General features: G+C 43.4%; 2 protein-coding genes and 1 non-coding gene across 5 annotated transcripts in view; 2 read left to right on the top strand and 1 right to left on the bottom strand.

Annotated features, from left to right (window-relative positions):
• Positions 1–22,147, top strand: part of LOC122636589 (protein numb) — a 45,033-nt gene that overhangs the window by 6,567 nt on the left and 16,319 nt on the right. For 2 of the 3 annotated variants that reach the window (XM_043827962.1, XM_043827961.1), the window contains exon 1: positions 21,292–22,101. The exons of the other annotated variant lie outside the window; for it this stretch is intronic. In XM_043827962.1, coding sequence (XP_043683897.1) covers positions 22,027–22,101 — 75 coding nt within the window. In that variant the 5' untranslated portion in view covers positions 21,292–22,026. Of the gene's footprint in view, positions 1–21,291; positions 22,102–22,147 lie in introns of those variants that run through there. 3 annotated transcript variants of the gene reach the window in all.
• Positions 3,724–3,888, top strand: LOC122636623. Its single transcript, XR_006328999.1, has one exon. It is a non-coding gene; the product is annotated as a U1 spliceosomal RNA (small nuclear RNA).
• On the bottom strand, positions 9,336–11,514 carry LOC122636592. Its single transcript, XM_043827966.1, has 4 exons — positions 11,353–11,514; positions 11,080–11,280; positions 10,609–10,890; positions 9,336–10,499 (listed from the first exon to the last, which is right to left on the bottom strand). Exons 1-4 carry the CDS (start codon positions 11,392–11,394, stop codon positions 10,257–10,259), a joined length of 768 nt encoding a protein of 255 aa, XP_043683901.1. The 5' UTR covers positions 11,395–11,514; the 3' UTR covers positions 9,336–10,256.

Below are 22,147 nucleotides of genomic sequence, written 5' to 3'. Positions count from 1 at the left end.
ATCATTTAGAAAACATTTGTTTTCTAACGGTCGCTCGCGGAACGACTAATTATTCCGGATACTTAGTTCAGCACATATATTTCGTATGTTCACATCCCGGAGGTCATATTTTTTACGGGTGCGACGTAAAACGAAAATACTTTAAAACGTACAATTAGGTACCTGATCATTTGATTTAGACAAGCACATTGAAAATTTATTATCTCGACGAAAAATACGATAAGCTAGTAATGGAATGTTTACGTCCTTCATAGAGGAACTAAATAAACGATTGGAACGAAACGTGTCTGGTATCGAACGTATATGTTACATAAAGTATATGAACGTTTATATGTACTATATATAATACATATCTAATATATAATATCTCTCTCATGTATGTATATCGATGGTAAAAGAACGACAATAAGAACGTTGGCGGAATTGTATGCGTTCGATAGGACGCAGAATACTTGGTAGACGTTTTTCGAGCACGTGAGGAAGTTCGTAATTTTTGGTGCGGCTTCTTCTTCCGTTTTGGCAAGGAAGAAGAAGAAGAAGAAGAAGAAGAAGAAGAAGAAGAAGAAGAAGAAGAAGAAAGGAAGGATCCAAACCGCTACCGCCAATAACAGTACTAACACCACCACTACCTCCACCTTTGGCAAGTTCGTCTATCCTTTGCTTTTCGAATTCTACGAAATAACGGGCTTCCTTCTGCAATGTCGACGTTTTGCGTACAACTTTTGCGTGGCTACGTGTTTACGTTACGAAACGCGTTCTCGCATTGCCGCGTAATCGTAAGAGCGTGACGGAAATCGAGCTACTGGGTGACGCGACGATCTCTCTTCTCTTTCTCGTATAAATGGCTCAGTGTGTGTGTGTGTACTCATACATAAATATAAGTACATTTTCTTCTTCTTTCTCCCTTTTCGCTAATCTCACAATTATTTATCGCTTTTTCTTAACGTATTGTAGTTTATATTATTTCATCTGCGATTAATGTCAAAGTTATGCCTACTGAAATATTAAGATACTCAGTGTTAATTGTAATAAGGTAATAAGTATATTCTATCCTCTTACAAATCGAAAAATTGTTTACGTTATAGATTATCACTCTCGAAGGAAGTCCGATACTTATCGCAGTTTACGGATATATATATATAGGATACATATACAAACGTATAGGTATATATCATCCAAACGTACATATATAGGTATATCGCTCGTCGAGTACGTCGAGGTAAACGTCTATCACGTTTGTCATTATACAATGTGGACAGAGGCTTGTGAAAGTTTCACAGAGTTTTTTTAGCAACAAAAGAGATAGGAAATGCGACCACTAGTAGTTTATTGGCACGCGTTCGCAAGCGCAAACATGATAATATAAGAAGGAAAAAGGACGAAGAAGAAACGACGATGCGTTTTGTCTACTTTTTCTCGACGAAATGGTTTTAGTGAGACACCTTAAATCTTAATAAAAGCAGTGACCTCTTTGGCATTTGATCCGACATTACGCAAATCCACCGATTCCAGAAGCGGCTTCTAGAAAATCCGTTATCCTAGTTGAAAGCCTGAAAGCAAGCTCTTGAGTAGTGGGCAAAAAATTACACATTACAATGAGATATCGTTTTTTTTTTTTTTTTTTTTCGTTCAAATATCTTGCGTTCGTATCGAGAATATTCCCTCTGGTTCTCGTTTCTTTTTGTTAAATTTTATTCCTCGTTGCGATCGAATCGATCGTTCATCGATGCGTTCGACTCGTCTCGTAGGAAGTAACCGTGCGTACTTTGCCGACCTTTGCGACGTGCTATTTGCAAAATCGAAGTCAACGATTACTCATCGAGGTCTTACGACATAGTCGTGAGAAGCCGTTTCAATGTCGATTTTTTATGACCGAGCATACGACAAAGACTGATATAGATGAAGAATTTTGAAAAGAACGGTCAGTTCTTTTTTCTTTTCTTCTTTAATAATTTTACGAGTTTTAACGCCTCTCTGGACACAGTCGTTACCCTCAACTGCGAACGTTATGCATTTGCTCGTTTTATTTTTTGCTCGAAGAGAGAAACCATACGAGTTCCCCGTCGTTACCAGAAGAACGTAATACCAGAATGACGGTCGCTATCGGATAAAATACAACGCACTTTAATCGGACCCTCCCGCTTCTTATTGCGTGTTTTTCTTTCCTTACTTTACCTACAGTCTTCGGAGATCTCTTCTATACATCTCCGCGGGGCCTTTTTCCTCGCACAAAATCGAGAAAACGGTCTGCGTCATCTTGGATATACGGCGCAGCGGTCGACATTATCGTCGCACGATCCGGCCCAACCCTCCGGGCTTTTCCTACGTTTCTCGTTCGAAGAAGAAATAACAGAAGCCCGCTGAAAATCCTCGTCGTTGTGAATATATTCGAAACACTCTAAATAATAACTCGTCGCGCACTTAGAAAAGAAGGACTGTAATTTTCAAGGAGCTATCAATATCGCAAGGATATTCTCTTTTCGGCATAATCGTCTTTGAATTTTAATGAGAGAACGTATTTCGGTCGATCCCGTAGAGCAAAGTCGTAAACCATTTTTCGTTCGACTTGATTACGCAGATAATTCGCGAATCGATATCCAATCAAAGCCTTGTGGAAATTATCTTAAAAATTTATCTTTCAACGAGGTAACTCGTATAATCGACGATCCTCTCGCTATATTAATTTCTTCCTACTCGTCTTAATCAAGCGGGAATTATTTTCGCATGGTCGCGCCATAATGTACGAAAGAGACCCGAGAAGCAACGATTCGGCGAGACAATTTGTTAACGGGACATTTAATCGGAGAGGAAAAGAAAGTCCGGGCTTTTTATCGGCATCGTGCGCCGCCGCCCTTCAATCGAAGGCAGCGAATGGTTTTATTTTAAAAATAAATCCCAAGGCTCATTCGGAGTGCGGATGAACGCGTACTCCGTACCGTTCTCCGTACGGGTCGGCCCATTCTCAATGGGGCAGCGTAAACAAGTCCTCGAGTTCCTACAAAAAAGCATACCGTGCCCATAAATATTTACGGCGCATGGAGCACGTCCTGTCCTCTCTTACGTATAGTCTTCACCGTCTTATTCCGCCCTCTTCCGGTCTCTTCCCTCCCGCAAGTATCGAGGAACGCAGCGGGACGACGAAATTTATTTATTCGCTGAACGAATCAAAATCCACACGTGTATGATCGTTTACATAAAGGCGCAGATTTCTTCTACTTATTTATTTATTTTTTTTTTCATCTTTTCCTTTTTATCGCAACCCATTACGCTACGACGTACGAAGATAAGGTCGACCTTGTACCACAAAGTGGATACAAAGTGGATAAGGCGTCCTTTCTATCGGCATCTGGGTGTAGAAAATGCAGATTACCATCTTCGTTTAATTTTAAAGTAGAGATCTCGGTATGAAGGCTACAGTATATCAGAACTTGCAAATGATTTTTGAAATGCGCGCGTTATTACAGTCGAATGACTCGAGGAGAGCACGACTCTTATATCGAGCCGATCGTATTTCGTTTGTTCGAGCAACGGTCAGTCGAAGCTATCGTTCGGCGCGAAAACAGAAATGGAAGAAGAGGAAAAAAAAGAAGATTCGCGGAAAAGATAGTTTATCATTAAAAGGAAGAACTGGCCGCTAGGGCACGCTGCATCGGAAGGATCTTTCTCGCAAGCGAAATATAATCCTTTCGCCGATAGAATCGATCGATCGGCTACGATTAGCTATAACTTACTTGGCGCGGAGGATAACCGTGATCACGAAGGCGGTTCCTCCTGGGCGAGGCCCATCCATTGCACTTAGGTTGGGCTGAACCTTGCGAATACTCCTATAGTGGGTATGTCGAGCGCACAATTTTTGGTAGTCGGGACCAGCGTTCGCGCTGTCCCGGATACGTCAGCTCGAAAAATAAATTTCCTTAATATTATTTCCTCCTTTTGTCATCGAAATTACGTCTTTTTTTTTTATCATCGTCATCTCTATAATTACGCACGCACGAACATCCCTTCCTATCATCTCTTCTTCTACGTGTCCTAGAAAACAAGCAATAAACAACAACCAGTAATGGAAGTTTTTTGTCGTTTCTATGGTTAATTTATAAATAAAAATAAAGTCTCTCTCTCTCTCTCTCTCTCTCTCTCTCTCTCTCTCTCTCGAAGATGATTCTAATTAAAAAATCTCAATCTCAACTTTGTTATATCAATATCGTAATGACAATTGTGTAATGACAAATATCGCGGTCGATATTATAATTATATTCATTTTAATCGAGAGGAGGAGAAAGGAGGAGGACCGCTGTGTGCATTTTAATCGACTAACAACGCAACAATTTCAATATCTACAAATATATAAACCCACCCCTCATTCCCACTCATAGTATCGAGAGAGAAAAGTGATATCAAATGGTGATTTTGTGTTACTTCACTTCATCGTTACAAACATTACTGGCGCCATAAGAATATTTTTTTCTGTGGATAATAGGATCCGAACGCGCATATGAAAAGACAACAACAATACCACCGCCACATGGAATATGACCAAAAGAAAATGATGGTATCTCCTGTATATTGCAACGTGCTGTTGCTGTTGTTGTTGTCGTTGTTAATGATGTTGTTGTTGTTGTTGTTGTTAACGCGAACGTTAAGCGATAAAAGTTATAGTTACTTTAGAGTCGTTTTGTAAACGCGCTTAAACGAAATCGAAAAGTCAAAGTTGTGTCTAGCGGACAAATAATGCATTTTGACGGCCACGGTATGCGTGGGTGTACAAGTTTGAGTTTCTCGAAGCGGAAGATAGAATTCCACTCGAGGGAATCACCATGGTATCTGGTATCGAATACAAGCGTTACAAGATACCTGTGTTTTATACTTGCTGCGCCTTTTTTTAAACCTGACCTTTGAACCTACAGAGAATTGTTATATCAGTCACGTCGTTGGACGAATTACGATGAAACGTTAAAGAAAATTTAGGGGTTTAACGAAGCCTTTGCTCGGGACCTCGTATTATTAGATTGTGAAAGTATGCGTTTGATTTATTGTTATTGTTGTAGAATAATTATTTATCTATATCGAAGCTAACGCTATACCTTCGTATAATTTTCTTACTTCCTCTTAATATGGAGAGAATGAATTTTTATTTTTGTCTTTATTTGAAACATCGTCACACTCCTATCGAATCTTTTTTATCTTAATATAAAATCGATGCTAACTTTGTTAACGCTCGAACGGTCCTTTAGGCAACAGCCTATAATTTTAGGAATTTTCCTTTCTCCGTGTAGCGAGTATCATCGATATATCGATTCGCTGAAATACCACCAGGAGCGATACGTAAATCGAGAATGTACGTGGAATTTATGCAATCGATAAATTTTTTTTGTCATCGGTTCGCGATGACAGAACGAAAAAAAAAACAGCTGGAGAAGCGGTCGAGTACTTTTCTTTCTTTCTCTTCCTTCCTTTTTTTTTCGAAGGGCCAAACACGAACGTGAGATACAAATCGGTTTATTGCTTTTTCTAACTCGGAGAAATTGAAAGTAACACCACCGTATTCGGATTCTCGTTTGAATCGGGATTCACCTTTCGCGTGTGCTAATCTCACCCTCGTGCGTTCTCGTCTACCCCCTATGTCTCTCCAGCGAATCGAGTTTAATCGTGCTTCCGATATTAGGCCGAAAATTCGCTAGCACTTTGTCTCTACCGTTCGAAAGAGAGAACTTTGTTTGAATTTGTTTGTTTGATATCATTGTATATAATCATGCAGTTCGTGTAAATTCAAAGCGTTAGAAACCAATGCATCTTTGCAATATCTTATCGTAGTCGAAGTTAGAAATTTCATTGCGTATTAAGATAACCATCCCGTTAGTACTTCCATGGCTATATATCTTTTGGTTAAACGAGGTTAACCTTTACCAAGACGAAAGTTCCAATACGAATAGTTCGTGTACGAGCTCACAGCCGTGAAATATTAAAAAAGTTTATTTATCGCAACTAAAACTACTCCTCCTTCGAAAGTGTATCGTTCTTTTCTACGTTCATTATATTTCCGCGTGAAAGTGCGAAATGTGACAAGCGTAAACAAAGATATTCTTTTTCAATTTTAAATATACGAATTCGGGATCGCAAGCTAAAGCGGGCTCTGCCTTATAAATATTAAAATTTCATTATATATTAACATTTACAAGCGGCAAATATAACTAAAATCACGAAAAAGTTTCCCTTCTTTGGGAAGATGTTTAACGAGAACGTTAGAACGGTTCGAAGATATAGCAACGTCGATCCGTTCTATTTCTAGTGTTCGCTCGGTGTCGTTTTTTATGTTCCAATTTACCACGCTTCTTTTGACGGAATCTGCATCCCGCTCCGTAAATAGCTCGCCCACATTTATCGCGTTAATATTCTCGCCAACACAATGCACCTTAATACTTTCGAGTCTCGAAGGAGAAAGTATCGAAGGGACAGCTGTCCTAAATAGAAAATGCGATTAGAACAGCGATATCGCATTCATTTTTGGAACATATATAAATGCATAGATCCGTTTCGCTCCAGTCGTTATGTTTCGATAAATGTTACTTCGGTTCGATTGGTCGCGTTCAATTTTCGAGCGCGTGCATCGTTAATGCATAACGTTTATCAGAAGCACCGGTGTATTCGTTCAAGCGCGAATGATGGAAAACGAGTGATACAATGCATATCGAAGAGCAATAAGAGGCTCATTCCGGTGATACGAGCTCGACATTGAAGCTCGAGCCATGCCGTCGTTTCTAACATCGGATTTAGAGCAAACTTATTTCTCACTAGGGACGTATTTGTCAAAGACGTCGAATACGATAAGAGGTATCGAACGAGACATCTTGTTGTATCGATCTAATAGATGATTTTATTCGGAGAAAAGGATGCTTCGCGGTATGACTCGATGATTATCGAGAGCGAAAGATCGCGAAGATTGACTCGCAACATCGTCTTTTTCCTTCCTCTCTTACACCTGCCGACGGATCGCACGTAACACGGACCGTATTGATCGAGCCGCTGCAGCGGCAGCGGCAGCGGCAGCGGCAGCGGCAGCGGGCGGATACGGCCATGATATCAGCGGGAATAAAGAGCAAACCATCCGCATTCTTGTCCCTTCGATGCTAACACCTTTTGTGCCTAAGCCTTCCGGATGGATTTTGCTGAGAAACGATTTCGACGACGTCGAAAGTTTGAGAAACGTGATATTTTCGTTTTCATATCGGAAGATTCGAACGTTCGATTATTCGATGGTATTAAACGGATTAGTTTCTCGTTCGAATCGAAAGATATTAATGGTGATTGGCTAAGTAGAAGAATAGACAGAAGAGTCGAATAGACACACGTAATATCCTAAAACGAGCAAAGAACGCAAATGTTGAATTTTATCGGGAAACTGGGAAAGTCCGGTTATATATTGCGGTTTTAGCGGATCTGCGGTTATATCTGTATCCTTGTGCGTGATATTTTCTACCGACGTGTTACGCGTTTCTTGAGAATAGATACAAGTAGAAATGTATTATTTGTATCTGTTATAAAATGCGATGCACGTCCTCGAACGGATAAACTAAATTTACGGATAAATCGCAAAGGCATATCTGCGTCTGATACGCGGTATGCCTTACGGACGAAGGCCCTTGAACGAACAAACGCGAGTAAACTTCGTGGTAGAGTTCGGTCCCGTATGTCAAATATTAGACCCGATGATTCGACTCAGTTGATTTCACATTTGCGCGATTCATCCTTGAGATTTTCCGAGTTTCCTTTCGATTCCGTTTCGCTCGTTCACGAAAGAGAAGCGAATAAATCGAACGGATAGAAGGAGGGATTTCGATTTACCTGAATTCTATCTCATATTCGAAGAGGATGAGTTTCTTTCTCGTTCGTGCGTAAGTGCAAGGGTAAGTGCAAGGTTTCGTAACGAACGAGTAAATCGATCTGAAACTTTTGTGAAATTAGTTTTATTCCCTTTACGATTCTACGAGGGAGCATTTAACCGATGACAACCCACGCGTTCGTCCGGAAGAGTGCCGTCAAAGCGTTCTTGTCTCGAATTTTACTCGTGCTTTTTCCGTTTCTCCTTTTATTTTTACCCTCTTTCACAAAGCATACAAGAATTTTCAAGGGAATTCATTGATTTCCGAGGCGAGCACAGTATTCAATTCCTCGCGGACAAGCTCGTATGCGTGCGCGCGTATATATCTCTGTCGGTGAGAGCGCTCTCAGACGATGACGCTTCTGAACTCGCGTAAAGGCGTGGCGAGAAGGACCTTCGACGAAATTTTCTACGGAAGAAACGTGCGCGTCGCTAAAAGAGTACACTCGAGACACCGGTGTGTCTCGCGTGCCACTTTTCTCTCACCATTCGAGTGCATATTCCTCCCATTCGTTCCCTCTCGCGCATATACACGTTCTCTTTCCTCGTACCTTCGTCGCTGAACTTTATCAAGGATCCACGACCGCACTCGAGAAAACGAGTTTGCGCAGAGAGAATTCTGCTCGGTGAAGGATCGTGCGATATCCCGATGGCGAACTGCTTTAGATTTTGTTAATTAAGCGATCGTCCTCCATCCTATTTTCTCGTTTGTTCGTTGACCAAAGTAGTGGATCGAAGAAACGGACCGAGGTAAGAACGAACCGCAGAAAAGTTCATATGCTTTTATTTATTCATTTATTTATAATAAAACAATTCGCGACGTCCATCGCTTTTCGAAATTTTCACAGTGTTAGAGATAAATTGAATTCATTTGAAAGTCTTTCTCTTAAAGCGACACGATCGATCGAATATTCGAACGTTGTTATTAATCAACAAAGTATACTTGAGCAAGAGTTAAGTTCGGAAGCGCCTCGTCGTAGGCAACCATCTCTCGAATGCTAGCTGTGCAAGGAGTCGTGATCGTAAACAGGCGCTTCGACGACGCGTGTGACGTTGCTCACGGGGTCAACGAACTCGACGAACGTTGTCCTGTAACGATTCTACCACATCATGCTGATTCACCTGCATTTACTCGTCGAAGAACGTCCCGCCGTTGTGGAAACTTGGCAAACGTTCAAGCTCGTTGATGTTTTCGGGATTTTCTCGAAGGACAACAAATTAGCTCGGTTGACGTTAAAAACGAGAGTAGGAGAGTTCGCGTTATCGTATATAATACCGTTTGCCGATCTGTAAATAGCTTGTAGGAATTAAACTATCGTAGACGAAGGTTCGTCCATAATTAATGTTGCTAGATAAGACTACGCTTTGTTCTACGTACGTATATATGTGCATCTACATATATGTACGTGCATTTAATGCTACGTAAGAAAGGAATAAAGTTTCATTGTTTGATGACGGATGGCTGTTAAAAAGATTAATCTTATTAGTGCTCCGTTTCCTCGACGACAAGAAAGACTCGATGAAGACTTGAGATAAAAAGAGAACGTCTTATAACTTGACGATAAAGTCTCATTTGCGATATAGTTTGTTATGCCTAGTTAAGGTATACATGTTTTTGATGGTACAGTTCGTTGATTTCAATCTTTAAGGGCATTGAAACGTTCTTACGATCGGACGGTTGATTATTAACTAGATTATTAACTAGTCTCGACAAAAAGTACAATAGGTGAAGGTGTTTATCGAACGTATCTATTCCATTTTTTAGACATATTTCCGCGAGTCAATTACGTAGAGCTATTTACTTGTAGCGTTTTACGATCTAACGCTCTTACTTTCGAACTTGTTCTCCTTTACGCTTTCTTTCTCAGATTTATCGATGACAACGTTAAACGTCGATGCTCTTGCTGGTCGTAAATCTATGAGTAATCCAATTGTAATTATTGTTACTCCGACTACTTTTATGAGTAATAGCACGAAATACGAACGGATCATTGATTTCTGAATCATCTGGGGAACGGAGTAATCTATGCTGCCTCCGTTACATAGACGTTTTCATTATTTCATTCTTACGTTGTCACGATCGAAATCGTGTGTTAAAAAAGTAAGAAGGCAATATAGGAGTCGGTGGAAAATAATCGAGGGGCTACACGACGGTGGTATAACACGACGAGCGAATGGATAAAGAGATGAACGTATCGCGATGTCGAACTTCGGGTTTCGGACAAAGAAAAATCGTTGCGTCGCATAAAATGAGAAAAATTAAAAATCACGAGTCTTCGCGGCAAATGCAAAGAAGGAAAAGAAGAAAAGAGAAAAGAAAGAGGTTAAGATTACCGAGATTATCGAGAGTAGTTAGCCAAGGATTGTTTTCAACGTGGATTTAAACGTGTACGTAGGACCCGTTGGGCACGGTCGCGTAATATGCGCTCACTCTCTCGTTGACGCAAGCTTCGATCGAAGACACGACGACGGTGGCTTCGTTGAAAAAGACAGCGACGGTGCTAGCGGCGGAGCAAAGGGCGAGAGATGGGAAGAGCGTGCTAACGAGGGATGCCATCTTTGTCACGTCCACTATCGCAATTGGGATCTTTGTAGATATTGCTATGGTAGCGCGCGTCATGGCCTGTCGTGGGACGAAAAATAATCGTGTTAATATCATCTCATTGCGAGATATCGATCGTCAGGTGGGTATTATAAACGAAAATTAAGAAAAAAGAGAAGAGATCGTTTACCAAGTTCAGACAGGCGAGACTGCTCAGCAAGTGTCTCGAGTTCTTCGTGCACTCGGTGCCTTCCTCGTTGATTTTAAGAAGGGACTTGACAACCTCGTGCGAGGTCGTATTGATATTCCTGATGTATCCGCTAGCTTGGTCGATCTTGTCGACGACGCAATGGCCGGCGTTGACTAAAATCGTCAAGCCGATCTCCTTAATTCGTTGTACCATATTCTTGCATTCGGTGACGTCGACTTCTTTTACGATCCCTTTCATTATTTCGTTTGCATCTTCGTCTAGCTATGAATTTTAGGTTCACGAATTCGTGAGAATCTTATCGCGTTGCGAAAGTAAATTGATAGAAAACATTCAAAGGACGTTCGGTTATCCTCTACGAAAGCGAGGTTGGACGCGAGACGAGCTATGATTAGTTAGAAGCTAGATCGGTGAAGAATCGGTGTAATCGAGCGTGTTCAATCTCATACATACGTTCGACAGTACGTCCTCCATTTTGCTGCGAAGACTTTCCATGCGGTCCTGGCCTTCTTGCTTCATTTTATTCGCGAGATCAAGCACATCTCGAAGGATCGGGTTGACTTTCTCCTGAAAAGTTTCTATAGCGGTATCGATCGTTTTAACGAGGTTTTCATGAGTTCGGTTGATATCGTTGCCAAACGTTGTCGGGAGAACCTGAAAAATAAAATAACGATGAGAAGTAGAAAAAATCGAGAAATAAGCAACGTTTCTACAATAATATCGTACGCAAGCTAGAAAGAGGCAGAGGAAGATAGTAAGTTTCTCCATTTTAGTGGCACCGTTTCTTCGAACGATCTATGCTCTTCCATATCGGGAATTCCTTTTATATCAAGCATCGCATCATTTATCGGATTTAGGAGATATTTGAGATGCGATAATGCGACTTCTCGACCATTTGTGTCAACATACGATACGGTTGATATCGTCGTAGCTTCAGACGAATTCACTAATACGTACTCGTATTAATTTAAAACAAAATTAATAAATGGATGAATCAAGAAAAAGTCTAGAAAATGTTTCTTCTCTTTATCCTCCTCCCGCCCCTCTGATAATGCAATGGTATACCCACGTGTACGTACGTGGAAACATGTTACTAACGAGAGCGATCAACGCGCGATCGTCTTAATTTTTCTGATACCAAGGAGAACGACTAAATCCCGAGCTAATTTGTATTCCATCCTTCCGAGATAAAATATCGCTTATTACCGGAGCAACGCGTCAACAGGTTTTGCAATCTTATATCAATCTGTTTTGCTAGGTTCGTCGTTAACGTTGAGAAATTAACGTAACGTTGAGCGCGCATCCATTATCAGTTCTTTCAAGTTCGACGAGATCGATTTGAGCCGTAGTTATGAATTTTCTCGGGCACGACTGTCGCTCTTAATCGTTTCCGAGCTCATCTCCGGAGTGGTTACGCTCTTTTTCGTCGTCTTTTCTTTCTCGAACGCTCCATGGAACGTAGCTCGATGGATTTCCAATCGATTTCTATCGACTAAAATTGTATAGAATTTTAGAGCACGCTATCGACATTAATTCGACGAACGGTGAAGAAGTTTTCTCGATGGTCGGACATTCGCGAGGCGCCAAAATAAAAAAATCATAAGCGTAACGCCGTGGGCGCTTGTGGACGAATTAAATGGTCCATTTCGCGGTGGTACGACGACGGTAATCGAGAAGTGGTATCGACAAGTGTCAGTAGTACGCGATATCGTCGTTGGAATTAGTCTCGCGAGAGTATGCCTGCACGCACACACCGGCAACGAACGACTTAACGACGACGCGACGCAAACACGGTCTCGCGCGTTGCTCGTCAACGTGGCTCACCCCTCTTAAGCGTTCCCATAGGATCGCGGTGTTGCATGGGGTGTCGTGGGAACCGTTTCGCTTGATATAAAGTGCCATACGCATTTTTATAGGGTGCGTAGCGGTACGAGGATTCCTTTGTAACGAATCGACATTGTCGAGCCATCGTCTTCTCTCGACGAACGTTATTTCAACGTTAGTTCGTCGTGCCTTCTCCGTTCCAGAGATCGATATTTCATTTTACAAATAAATAAGATCGAAAGCGATAATAAAGTATTAACGGTAATTGGTGATTATCGCGTGAATCCATTCAAAAAAAATTATTTTCGTAATACTCGCGAATTATAATTATTTCGTTTGAATTGAATTGAATTTATTTTATTTTCCTTGGAAAAGAATTCAAATCGACAAGCCACTTTTTACTTCGAGTTATTGATTATCGCGCGTTAGAAATCTATCCTCCAAGGTCGTCCTACAGACGCAATAACAACTAAATCGATATTTAGACATTTACGAGTAAACTTATCGGTTAAAAAAAAAGATGCGTCATTTGCCTCATTTGTATGTTATACTTTGGCGAACGAACGATTCACAATTAGTATCACATCGAGCGTGTACGCGTTCGTTTCGAACGTGAGAGCACGTTGAGGGACGCTACGAGGGGTCGTTTCACATTGTTGGATCGCGAAGGGCGAGTTCGCAGGTAGAATACGAGGAACGAGACTCGTGCATCAAGTTGTATGTAGAGTCGTATGAGCGATCCAAGATTATATTCTCATTCAAATTTTTCATCTCGTCTCCGACGTTTATTTTAATATTTCTCTTTATATCCGATCTATCTTTCAACGCGTATAATATACGCGGATAGCTCCATTTCGATCAACTTTTCCTCTCTTTCGTTCTTTTCTTTCTCGAACAAGTCCGCGTCGATCTTGAAAATTCGTGCTATAAATTCTTACGGCGACTTCCACTTTCATCAGGCAAATCTTTCCGTTTTCAATATGAATAAAGTTCTTTGCAGTTTTCCTAGAAACGTTGTCGTAGAAAACGATAGAAAGTTTCGTAACGATTTTTTATTTCCTTGTCTTCACATCCCTTGATCCCCAATGTGTTTCTCTACGAGAAAAACATCCAAATTGAAAAAGTTGTTATCGTCGGACACATTTGTGTGGTTTGTTTTTATAGAAATTTATCGTACCTACGACGACTCTGTTTGTAAAGTCAAAGAGAAGAGTGCCCCTCTTTTTCTAAAATCATAAATACTCGGGTAAACAAATTTTTACTAGTCGCGAAGGTCGAAATCATTTAAGCTTCGCGTCATCGATCGCGAACTTACGAATTCGATCGGGCACGGTACTCGTGGCTGCTCGCGAATAACTTCATCGATTCAATCAGTATTTAACGACGTCGATGGAGGCGAGGATGACGACAACGAAGAAGCGTCGACACGCTTCGTTAATTGCTATAACCCGATTCCATAGCGCGATTAAGGCTACGCGTACGCGATTCTCGTTTACGGACAATGCTCGCTTCGCGATTCCATTGTTGTACGTTACATTATTGTGCGAACGGCTCGGACAAAACCGTCGAGAGTGGGAGTGCATGGGAAGAATATCGGGAAGAGTAAGCGAATTATGCGGCTTCCCTCGTAATTCTTATATAGCGACAGCGTGTTTTCCATCGTCGTTTTTACCCTCGTCTTTTTTCTTCGCCAACCTTCTTCGAAATTACTCGCGCAGAGAGAAGAGAAGAGGCAGACGGACGGACGGATGGATGGATAGATGAATGGATATGCAGAGGGAGAGGGAGAGAGAGAGAGAGAGAGAGGATTTCTTATTTATTTCGATCTTATTTCTAATTTGCGCAACTGACGCGTAAATTCATTTTACAGTTTTAATGAGCAATTATCGTCGAAACGAATGTATTTTGCGAACAATTAAAGAGAAAATAAATTAAGATTCTTTGAAAACCGTATCTCCAAGTTTGAATCAACCGATCACTTTCGCTAATCGGTTTCATTTTCAAGTTTCTTCGACGATTTACAAAGTTATATACGAGCACGTAACAGAAAGTCACGAGCGTGGAAAGCATTTACGAGGCGCGCATACCAAATCCACGCTCGGCTGCATTCATTAAACCAGCTTATCGACCGTCCTTATCTTTTTACGTAACGAGTAAATGTTGATCGACCAGCCGATGCTAGTAAAAGGGAGTCCGAGGATATAAAAATTCGATATTCTACGAGTATCGATTTAATCGGGACGAGGAAAAAGGAAGAAATTTAAAGAGAATAGAAAATTGAAGCGAGGTTCGACGACTGATCCCAAGCAATGGAAAGCAACACATGTCGAGGCGTTTGGAACTACCTGCTAGCTCGGTGCGCATGGGAATACGTTGGCATGTGGTTTTATCTACTGCCATATGGCGCGTCCATGAATGCACGTGCAAAGAGAATCGAGACGACGCGAATCGTCGGCAAGTAGGAGAAGGACGTCGATATCTTGCTTCTCTCCTTCGGACGACGTATGGAGTTTCGTGCTCTTCGGCGCGTCCTCTCGTACGCCAAAGCGAAGGAGGAAAGGGAAGAGTGTTCCATCGGAGCCGATTAGCTTCTCCGTTAAACTCGCTTTAGCGAGTTTGTTAGAACGACTCGTCTGGTCTATGGCAATGAATTAACGTACGTCGAGTAAAAACGTAAACGAAGGCGTAAGTAGGTCACAAGTCGACGACTCTCATCCTTCGTTGTTTCCTCGTTTTTTTCGAGAAAAGACGAAATTCTTCTCTTCGCCGAATCCATTCGTGGGAATGAATATCGCATGGATAACTAACTATCCATGGGAGCGAGAGTGACCGTTCCGACGGAAAGAAAAATTCGTATTTTCCCAAGTGATATGGGAAAAGGAGCGGTAAGACGAACACGTTCTCTTAGATAGGTAAAAGCAAGAAAGCCGAACGCCAGGTATATAACCAGATTTAGCAAGAGAGAGAGAGAGAGAGAGAGAGAGAGAGAGAGGCAGAGGGAGAGTACACGTCGTGCTCTTGGAACCGGTTATTATTGTCGTGGCATGTAACGGTATTAATTACTCGAATCGTGGCTGCCGGACGAGTATTTCGAGTCGTTCGTAAGTATTTCGAATTGATTTTGAATCGCACGCGTAGCAGTTCTCCTCGCGCTCTGATACTCGTGCGCAAAATTAACGACCCTCAAATCTCGCCTTTTCGTCGGTTGCAACGTTCAAATTCACGTAGCAACGAGAGGAGTAGGAGGTACCCGCAGCGAATAGCTGATGAATTTTTCTTCCTCCCTCGGATCGTAAGTCTTCGTCGTCGGATCACGAGTCGTTAAAGACTCATCATGGATCGGGCAAAGATAAGGATTGACGCTAGCAACGTTTGCTCCTGCCGTACGTTTCTTTCGACACCTGTGCAAGCAGCACGCGTCGGTTCTCCATCGGGAAACGGCGCTCACGTGCGTACGTACGTCTCGCCCGCATTGCGAGACTCATATATATATATATATATATATATATCGTTTACGACGCGCCTGTATATACGCTTGTATGCTACAGGCAAGCGTATTTATTCACGCATGCATGTAAGTAAGTAGGTAGCGCGCAAGGAGTAGCAAGAGAGCGAAGCGAAAGAAGGTCGACCGAAATAGTCGCAGCCGGTCGACGAACGATTCGAGAAGCTCGCAACGCGACTTACCACGCGACGATATTTGCGGACCGTGCAGAAATAAGGATCAAGGTCGGGAGCAGAGGCTCGATTCGAGAGGCACGAATTGATCTATCGATCGATACGATCTATAACGTGCCATTAAAACGTACGATGAATGATTTAACGCAAAATTCTACTTTTCATTGACGATATTTATCAATGATCTCTCGAACCATTGATAAAGAGAGGATCCGATAATAAACGTTTTTTACTATGAGGAATTTATGCGGTAAGATAAGACGCGTCTCGTAATTACGGTTACTCCTTACGAAGAATTTTATGTCGAGTACCTCGGCTTATGGTACCTTATGGATATACGATGGAGAGCCGATAAATAACGTTACTTCGAGGCCGATGATCTATAGTGCGAACGCACCACGCACGCGATCCCGATACGCTCTTATCTCTCGTCTAAGAGCCGCGACTCCTCTTGATCACGCACGAATCGTGGCAACGCACGTTCGCCGAACGAGCTTCTCGTCGATTAATGGCCGTGCGTACGGATATCCGGTACGGGAAGTCGTCGGAGCAGATGTCGAGATTTTCTCCTCGTCCTTCGCGGTGCCCTGCGTGTCACGAAAAGTAAATCAACCGAGGCCAGCTGTCTCGAGAAACTACGCAGACCGGCACCATTCGCTCACGGCACTTTTCCTACGCGCGCATCGCGATCGAAGATCGAAGCGAGTTCGAGTTACAGCGAGGGACGCTGACTCGAATGGACGTTTAAAGGGTTTCTCGCTTATCTAATCTTAACCGGGGACCGGTAACGCGCTTCCCGCCTTTTCCTTCAACCTCTTTGTTGAATCGAAGGAGCAAGTTCGACGACATTCTCGAGTTTTACGAGTCATTGCGATCTCGGGTAAACGTTTGTCGAACGATTGATGAAATGATTCGATCGGTCACGTGGGACAGATGACAGACTTTAGAAAAGGGCTGGTCTCGTCGGTGCGTGGCCCGAATTAACGTCGAATCGCACGGCTTCTTCGAAGTAATGCAATTACGCAATTAGATGAAATCGAGTCAAGGTGACTCGAAAGTATCTACGTGCTCCACAAAACTGAGAACGGCCTGAAAAATCCGTAGGATAAATAGATGGGATAATGCCGTTCTAACGGTTTACCCGTCTAAGAGGGATTTATTTCTCGATTAATATAGCGTACGATGATATGCCACGGTAAACGTGATCTCGTTTTTAGCTTATGGTGTCGATACGACTTAGACAACTCGAACCGCTTTGCATAGTTTATCCTTTCTCGAAAACGATTACGAGCTAGTACGTATCGCCACAAATCGCCGTCGACGCAATCGAAAGAATTTCGAGTCGCGTGGTCTACGGTCGATATAAATTTTCGAAAGAAACGAGAAATGGCGGGGTAAGCAAGATTACATATAGACGAAGTATTATCGATGAATGTCTTTTAATTCAGCGACGATATTCAGCTCGTTAAAACGTATAAAAGGACGTTCGTTATTTCTCTTCTTATTCTCTAAGAATGGAATTTGGAGGAATCAACGCATATACGTGAGTGTATACGATACAACGTATTTTATTTCTCTCTCTCTCTCTCTCTCTCTCTCTCTCTCTCCCTTCTTCCTACTCTTCATTTCCGACTTTATAACGAGCGTATCGCGAATATACATGTCAGACCATTAAGCGAAGTACGGATCATTAATAAAGTAAACGCAAAAAAGTTGCACTCGTCGGTGTAATACGGCCGACGGAAAAATTAATTTCTGGCATTTTTTTTCTAGCGACGTAGCTTTCCTTCGCGTAGTAAAAATACCAGCACGATGTTTAAAGTCGTTTCGCGTCGAATGAAAAAATTCGTATCGCTGCGAGAAAGCATTCCCGAGGCATTAGAAGTTGGTCGGGAATCGCGATCGTGACGAAAGATCGCCCTTCGAGCTCGAAACGGATTTTAATTCGAAAAGAATTATTGCATGTTGTAATTTTCCTATCGACTTGTTTCCTCCGAGCGAACTTTCTTCGTTAGTACGCTTAAGAGAGAAACACAAGCGGTACTCTACAAGTTTCGAAATACACGAACGACTTTTAAGCTTTTTTACGTTAACGCAAGCAAATTTGAATAGCGCTATCTTGCATTCTTGCGGGGAAAGAAAAGGAAAGAAGAAAAAGAGAGAAAAGAAAGAACAAGAAAAGAAAAGGGAATAATAATTCACGTAGAATGGAATACAATCTCCCACGACTTTAAAGCGAAAGACAACGATCTTCTTCGACGAACGATTTCGCCAACGATAGTCGAAGCTGGAAGAAATCGATAAAAGATCGTCTCTCGCGAAAGTCTTGTTCACGAGGCGCCTACTACAAAGTTCTCTTGGTCGCGTCTCTTAGCAGATGTACGACCATTTGCCGTGGCAGCTGCTCTCCCCACCAATACCGTAAACCACGGCCATCTAGCCCCGGTGTTACCTTCGACGCGGCTATTGGATTTTTCTCGACGTTAATAGCGACGTTAATAATTCGACTCGATATCGAGTCGACGACAAAGTCGGAGATCGCTACGATCGAAGCTTCAGCTCCGAGGAAACGTCCGACAGTCGAGGGCGATTCGTTCTTGCGACGACCGATCGAGCGAAAAAACCGGTTCTTGCGACTCGAGTGGAACGACTGCGCACGTTCGGGGCCCACGAAGGGACCGAGCACGAACCTGGCTCCCCGTAAAGCCCGCAGAGCGTAGAAGGTACTTACCGGCGGCTCTGGGCTCTGCTCGAAGGAAATACTCGAAAGAGGTTTATGGCCTTTCAGATACGCCGAGGAAGATTTCCGGAATCGTTGGAGGAACGAGAGCACTCGTTTACGCGGACGTAGGATAGAGTGTATACGTTCGTTCTTCTTTAGGATCTAAAGCCTAAGAAGAATTCGGAGAGGAGCGCGCAATCGTTCGATTATCTTATCGCGAAAATAAGCATTTAGATCCGATGGATAAAGATTCGACGTTGCTCCCGTTTTTTTACTTAATCGTAGAGGGAGGGAGCGAGCGTGCCAGGTGCGAGAGCTGACTCGCTTTTGTACGTTCGATACGCGTCGTAGTTGTATAAATAATTCGCGTGGTATATTCAATGCGTAATGCGTATCGTGTCACAAGACATTCGTGTTACTAAAAAAGCTCGACCACGTCGATATCGATCGACGATATATTTATGTTCCGCAAAAGTGTAAATACTGCGTTTCTTATCGTTCATCGTTAAATGTCATAAATGAAACTTACTTTCACCCTATACCCTTCCGCGATTCGACGAGGAAAGATGTATTCGCCTTCGTCGAAACGTACCTCGTCGCGGTATTGGTTAAGCGTTCCGAGTAAAGGAGAAGGGATAGGGCCCAATGCGAGACCGACTCGTCCCTGGGAAGGGGAGGGAGGGAGGGAGGGGTGGGGAGAGGTAAGGCAGAAGGAACAGGACCCGTTGGAGCCTCGGCATTCGCGTCCGGTGTCTCGTCAGGGGGGGGTACTTTTACGAGTCGACTCGACGAGAGTCTCGGACGATCGGTCGACCTGCGGCGATACGTGTATACTCGAGTTTACCGACTCTCCTGTCGCTCGAACGTTTGACCGACCCTCCCCATCGTTCGAATATTTCTCTCCGATGAAAGTGACGATGAATTTGCTTGGTTCGTACGTTACGACCGTTCGTTCTATATCATTTTTCTTAACGCATACGACGTTTCCCCTCGAAGAAGAAGACGAAGAAGAGGAGAAACAAGAGAACTAAGAAGGAATCTCGTCGAATCGGAAAGAAAGAGGGACGGAAAAGATCGTTCCTCGAAAGTATCGTGGCATCGAAATTACCTGTAGCGCCATAGAATCGAAGTTTCGCCAGGTGGCGCAACGTACGACGCAGCGTTCCTTGGCAGTTGGTTTTTTTTTCGAATCGGACCTCGACGTTCGATGTCTTGAGAAAAACGTCGGAGATTCGTTATTTCGGATTTTTCGTCCTTCTCTCGGATTTCTTTCTTTTACTTCGTTTGTCACGTTTCGAGAGGACGAGAGAGAGAGAGAGAGAGAGGGAGAGATCGAGAGTATTTCCGAGTTCCGGTGGGGTCGCCGAAAGTAGCAGAGCGTGACCGTGATAGTTCTAACGGAAAAACGTGGGAATTCTTCTAACCGTACTTTACCGATCCCATCGTCGTAACAGAGACATCGAGTTCGGTTATAATCGATCGCAGCTCATCCGGAAGGTCAGATCTGCGTTATCGTTGTGAAATTTTAGGACGAAAATGTATCGTACTTTCGACGGAGGAGGAGAAAGATAATCGAGTTAATAAAAGAAGAACGAAAGTAATAAAAGTGAAAAGTGTGCGGACGCTTTATCCTCGGCTCTTTTTCTTTTATCCACTGATGGTACATTAATTAGCGTGCGCTGAACGGACCCCGAGGTCAATCGAGTTAAACGTCACGACACAGCTTCGCGCGCTACTCGTTCAAGAGTCAATGAGTCGAAAGAGACTGCTGCGTGTTAACTCGTTAACGGGATCGTCATTAAAATAGATCCCTTTTTTCTTTCTCTTGGAAACGAAACGTGACAAAACGCAAGGAATAGAAAGAAAAGTAAGCGAGGCGACAAAGGATACGCGGCTAGAGAGAGACGGAGAGAGAGAGAGAGAGAGAGAGAGAGACGAAAAAGGACTACTGCGATCGGTGAGGCGTCATAGTTTAAAAATACGACTGGTCGGTCGACAGTCGCTACCGATCGACATCGCCGAGAAGCCACCGTCTAAGACGTGTTCTATAGCATGTGATAGAACGAGAAAGAGAGATAGAAAGGAAGGAAGGAAGACGGAAAGATAATCCTATCCCACTCTATAGTCTTCGGACTCGGTGACGTCAGGTTGGAAGAGTAAGCGGTACGAAGTAGTCTCGAACTTGCGAAAGAAAGGAAAGCGAGCGAGGAGGAGAAAAAGAAGGAGAAGAGTCTTCTCGTTCGACCGTGTGGCTTGCGTTTACCTTTTTACCGGCCGGCTTCGAGAAACGTAGAGCGCCGCCATGTTGTCCGAAGTGAACGTTTTTTTCTGGCGGGCGTAACTCCTCTCTCTCTCTCTCTCTCTCTCTCGCTCTCGCTCTCTCTCGTTTTCGTCTCTCCGTCTCTCAAAGTAGACGTAAAGTTTCTCGTCGACGCATGGTGTCTGTTCTACGGAGAGACGTCATCGTGATCGTCGACCTTCGTCATCGATCGCTCGGAGAAGGGGAAAGAGGTGGTGCCGCTGGAGGAGGAGGAGGAGCAGTTGCGAGGGTGGTGGATGTGCCGGTTGTGTAGTGTCGGTGTTGTTAGCGGTGGTTGTGTTAACGGAGAAGGGCGCCTCGAGCGAGGCGAGCGGCGAACGAAGAGGTGCCTCCTCGTGTCGCGCGAACGAACGATGCTCTACGCTGGTGTTACCGTCGCTCTCGTTAGACCGTACGAAGTCTCGCGATGGAAGTCGACCGTTTCGTGACGACTCGTCGCGTACGGTCGAACATCGAGAAATCGCCTCGGTTCCAATTCATTTCGCCTCGAAGGAACGAACGTTCGCCGACGTCCTCCGTCATCGTTTCCGTCGCGCTATCGCGTTCTCCAGTTACTTCGAATTCCTCGAAAACGCTTCTCCGTCCACTCTTCTCTGCCGCCGTTGAAAAACTCGTCCAGCGCGATCGTCTCCTCCTCCGGTGCGACTATTTTACTAAGGAGAGAACTTCTTCGTGCTTGAAAGATTTGTGACGAGTAAAGAAGACTTATTTGGGAAGGTGTCGATTTGATCAAAGTTGCGTATGGTGCTTCGAACGGAAGGTGAAGAAACGTTGTCTTCGTCGTCACGGTGTTTCGATAGTCGACGCGTTACACGCTACTGCGCGTTGTGAAAACATTGGTGCTCGAAGAAGAGAAATGGGAAACCACCCGTCCGCCCACCAGCCGCTCGAGAGAGCTACCAGCCATGCTGGAAATGGTCTTCGTCTCTCGGTACGTTCGACCGTCCGTTCCTCTCCCCCCCCCTCTCTCTCTCTCT

This window comes from Vespula pensylvanica, chromosome 22 (genome assembly GCF_014466175.1).
Source record: "Vespula pensylvanica isolate Volc-1 chromosome 22, ASM1446617v1, whole genome shotgun sequence".
In the NCBI taxonomy this organism is placed as follows: domain Eukaryota; kingdom Metazoa; phylum Arthropoda; class Insecta; order Hymenoptera; family Vespidae; genus Vespula; species Vespula pensylvanica.
This window is presented reverse-complemented; position numbering and strand designations above follow the sequence as displayed.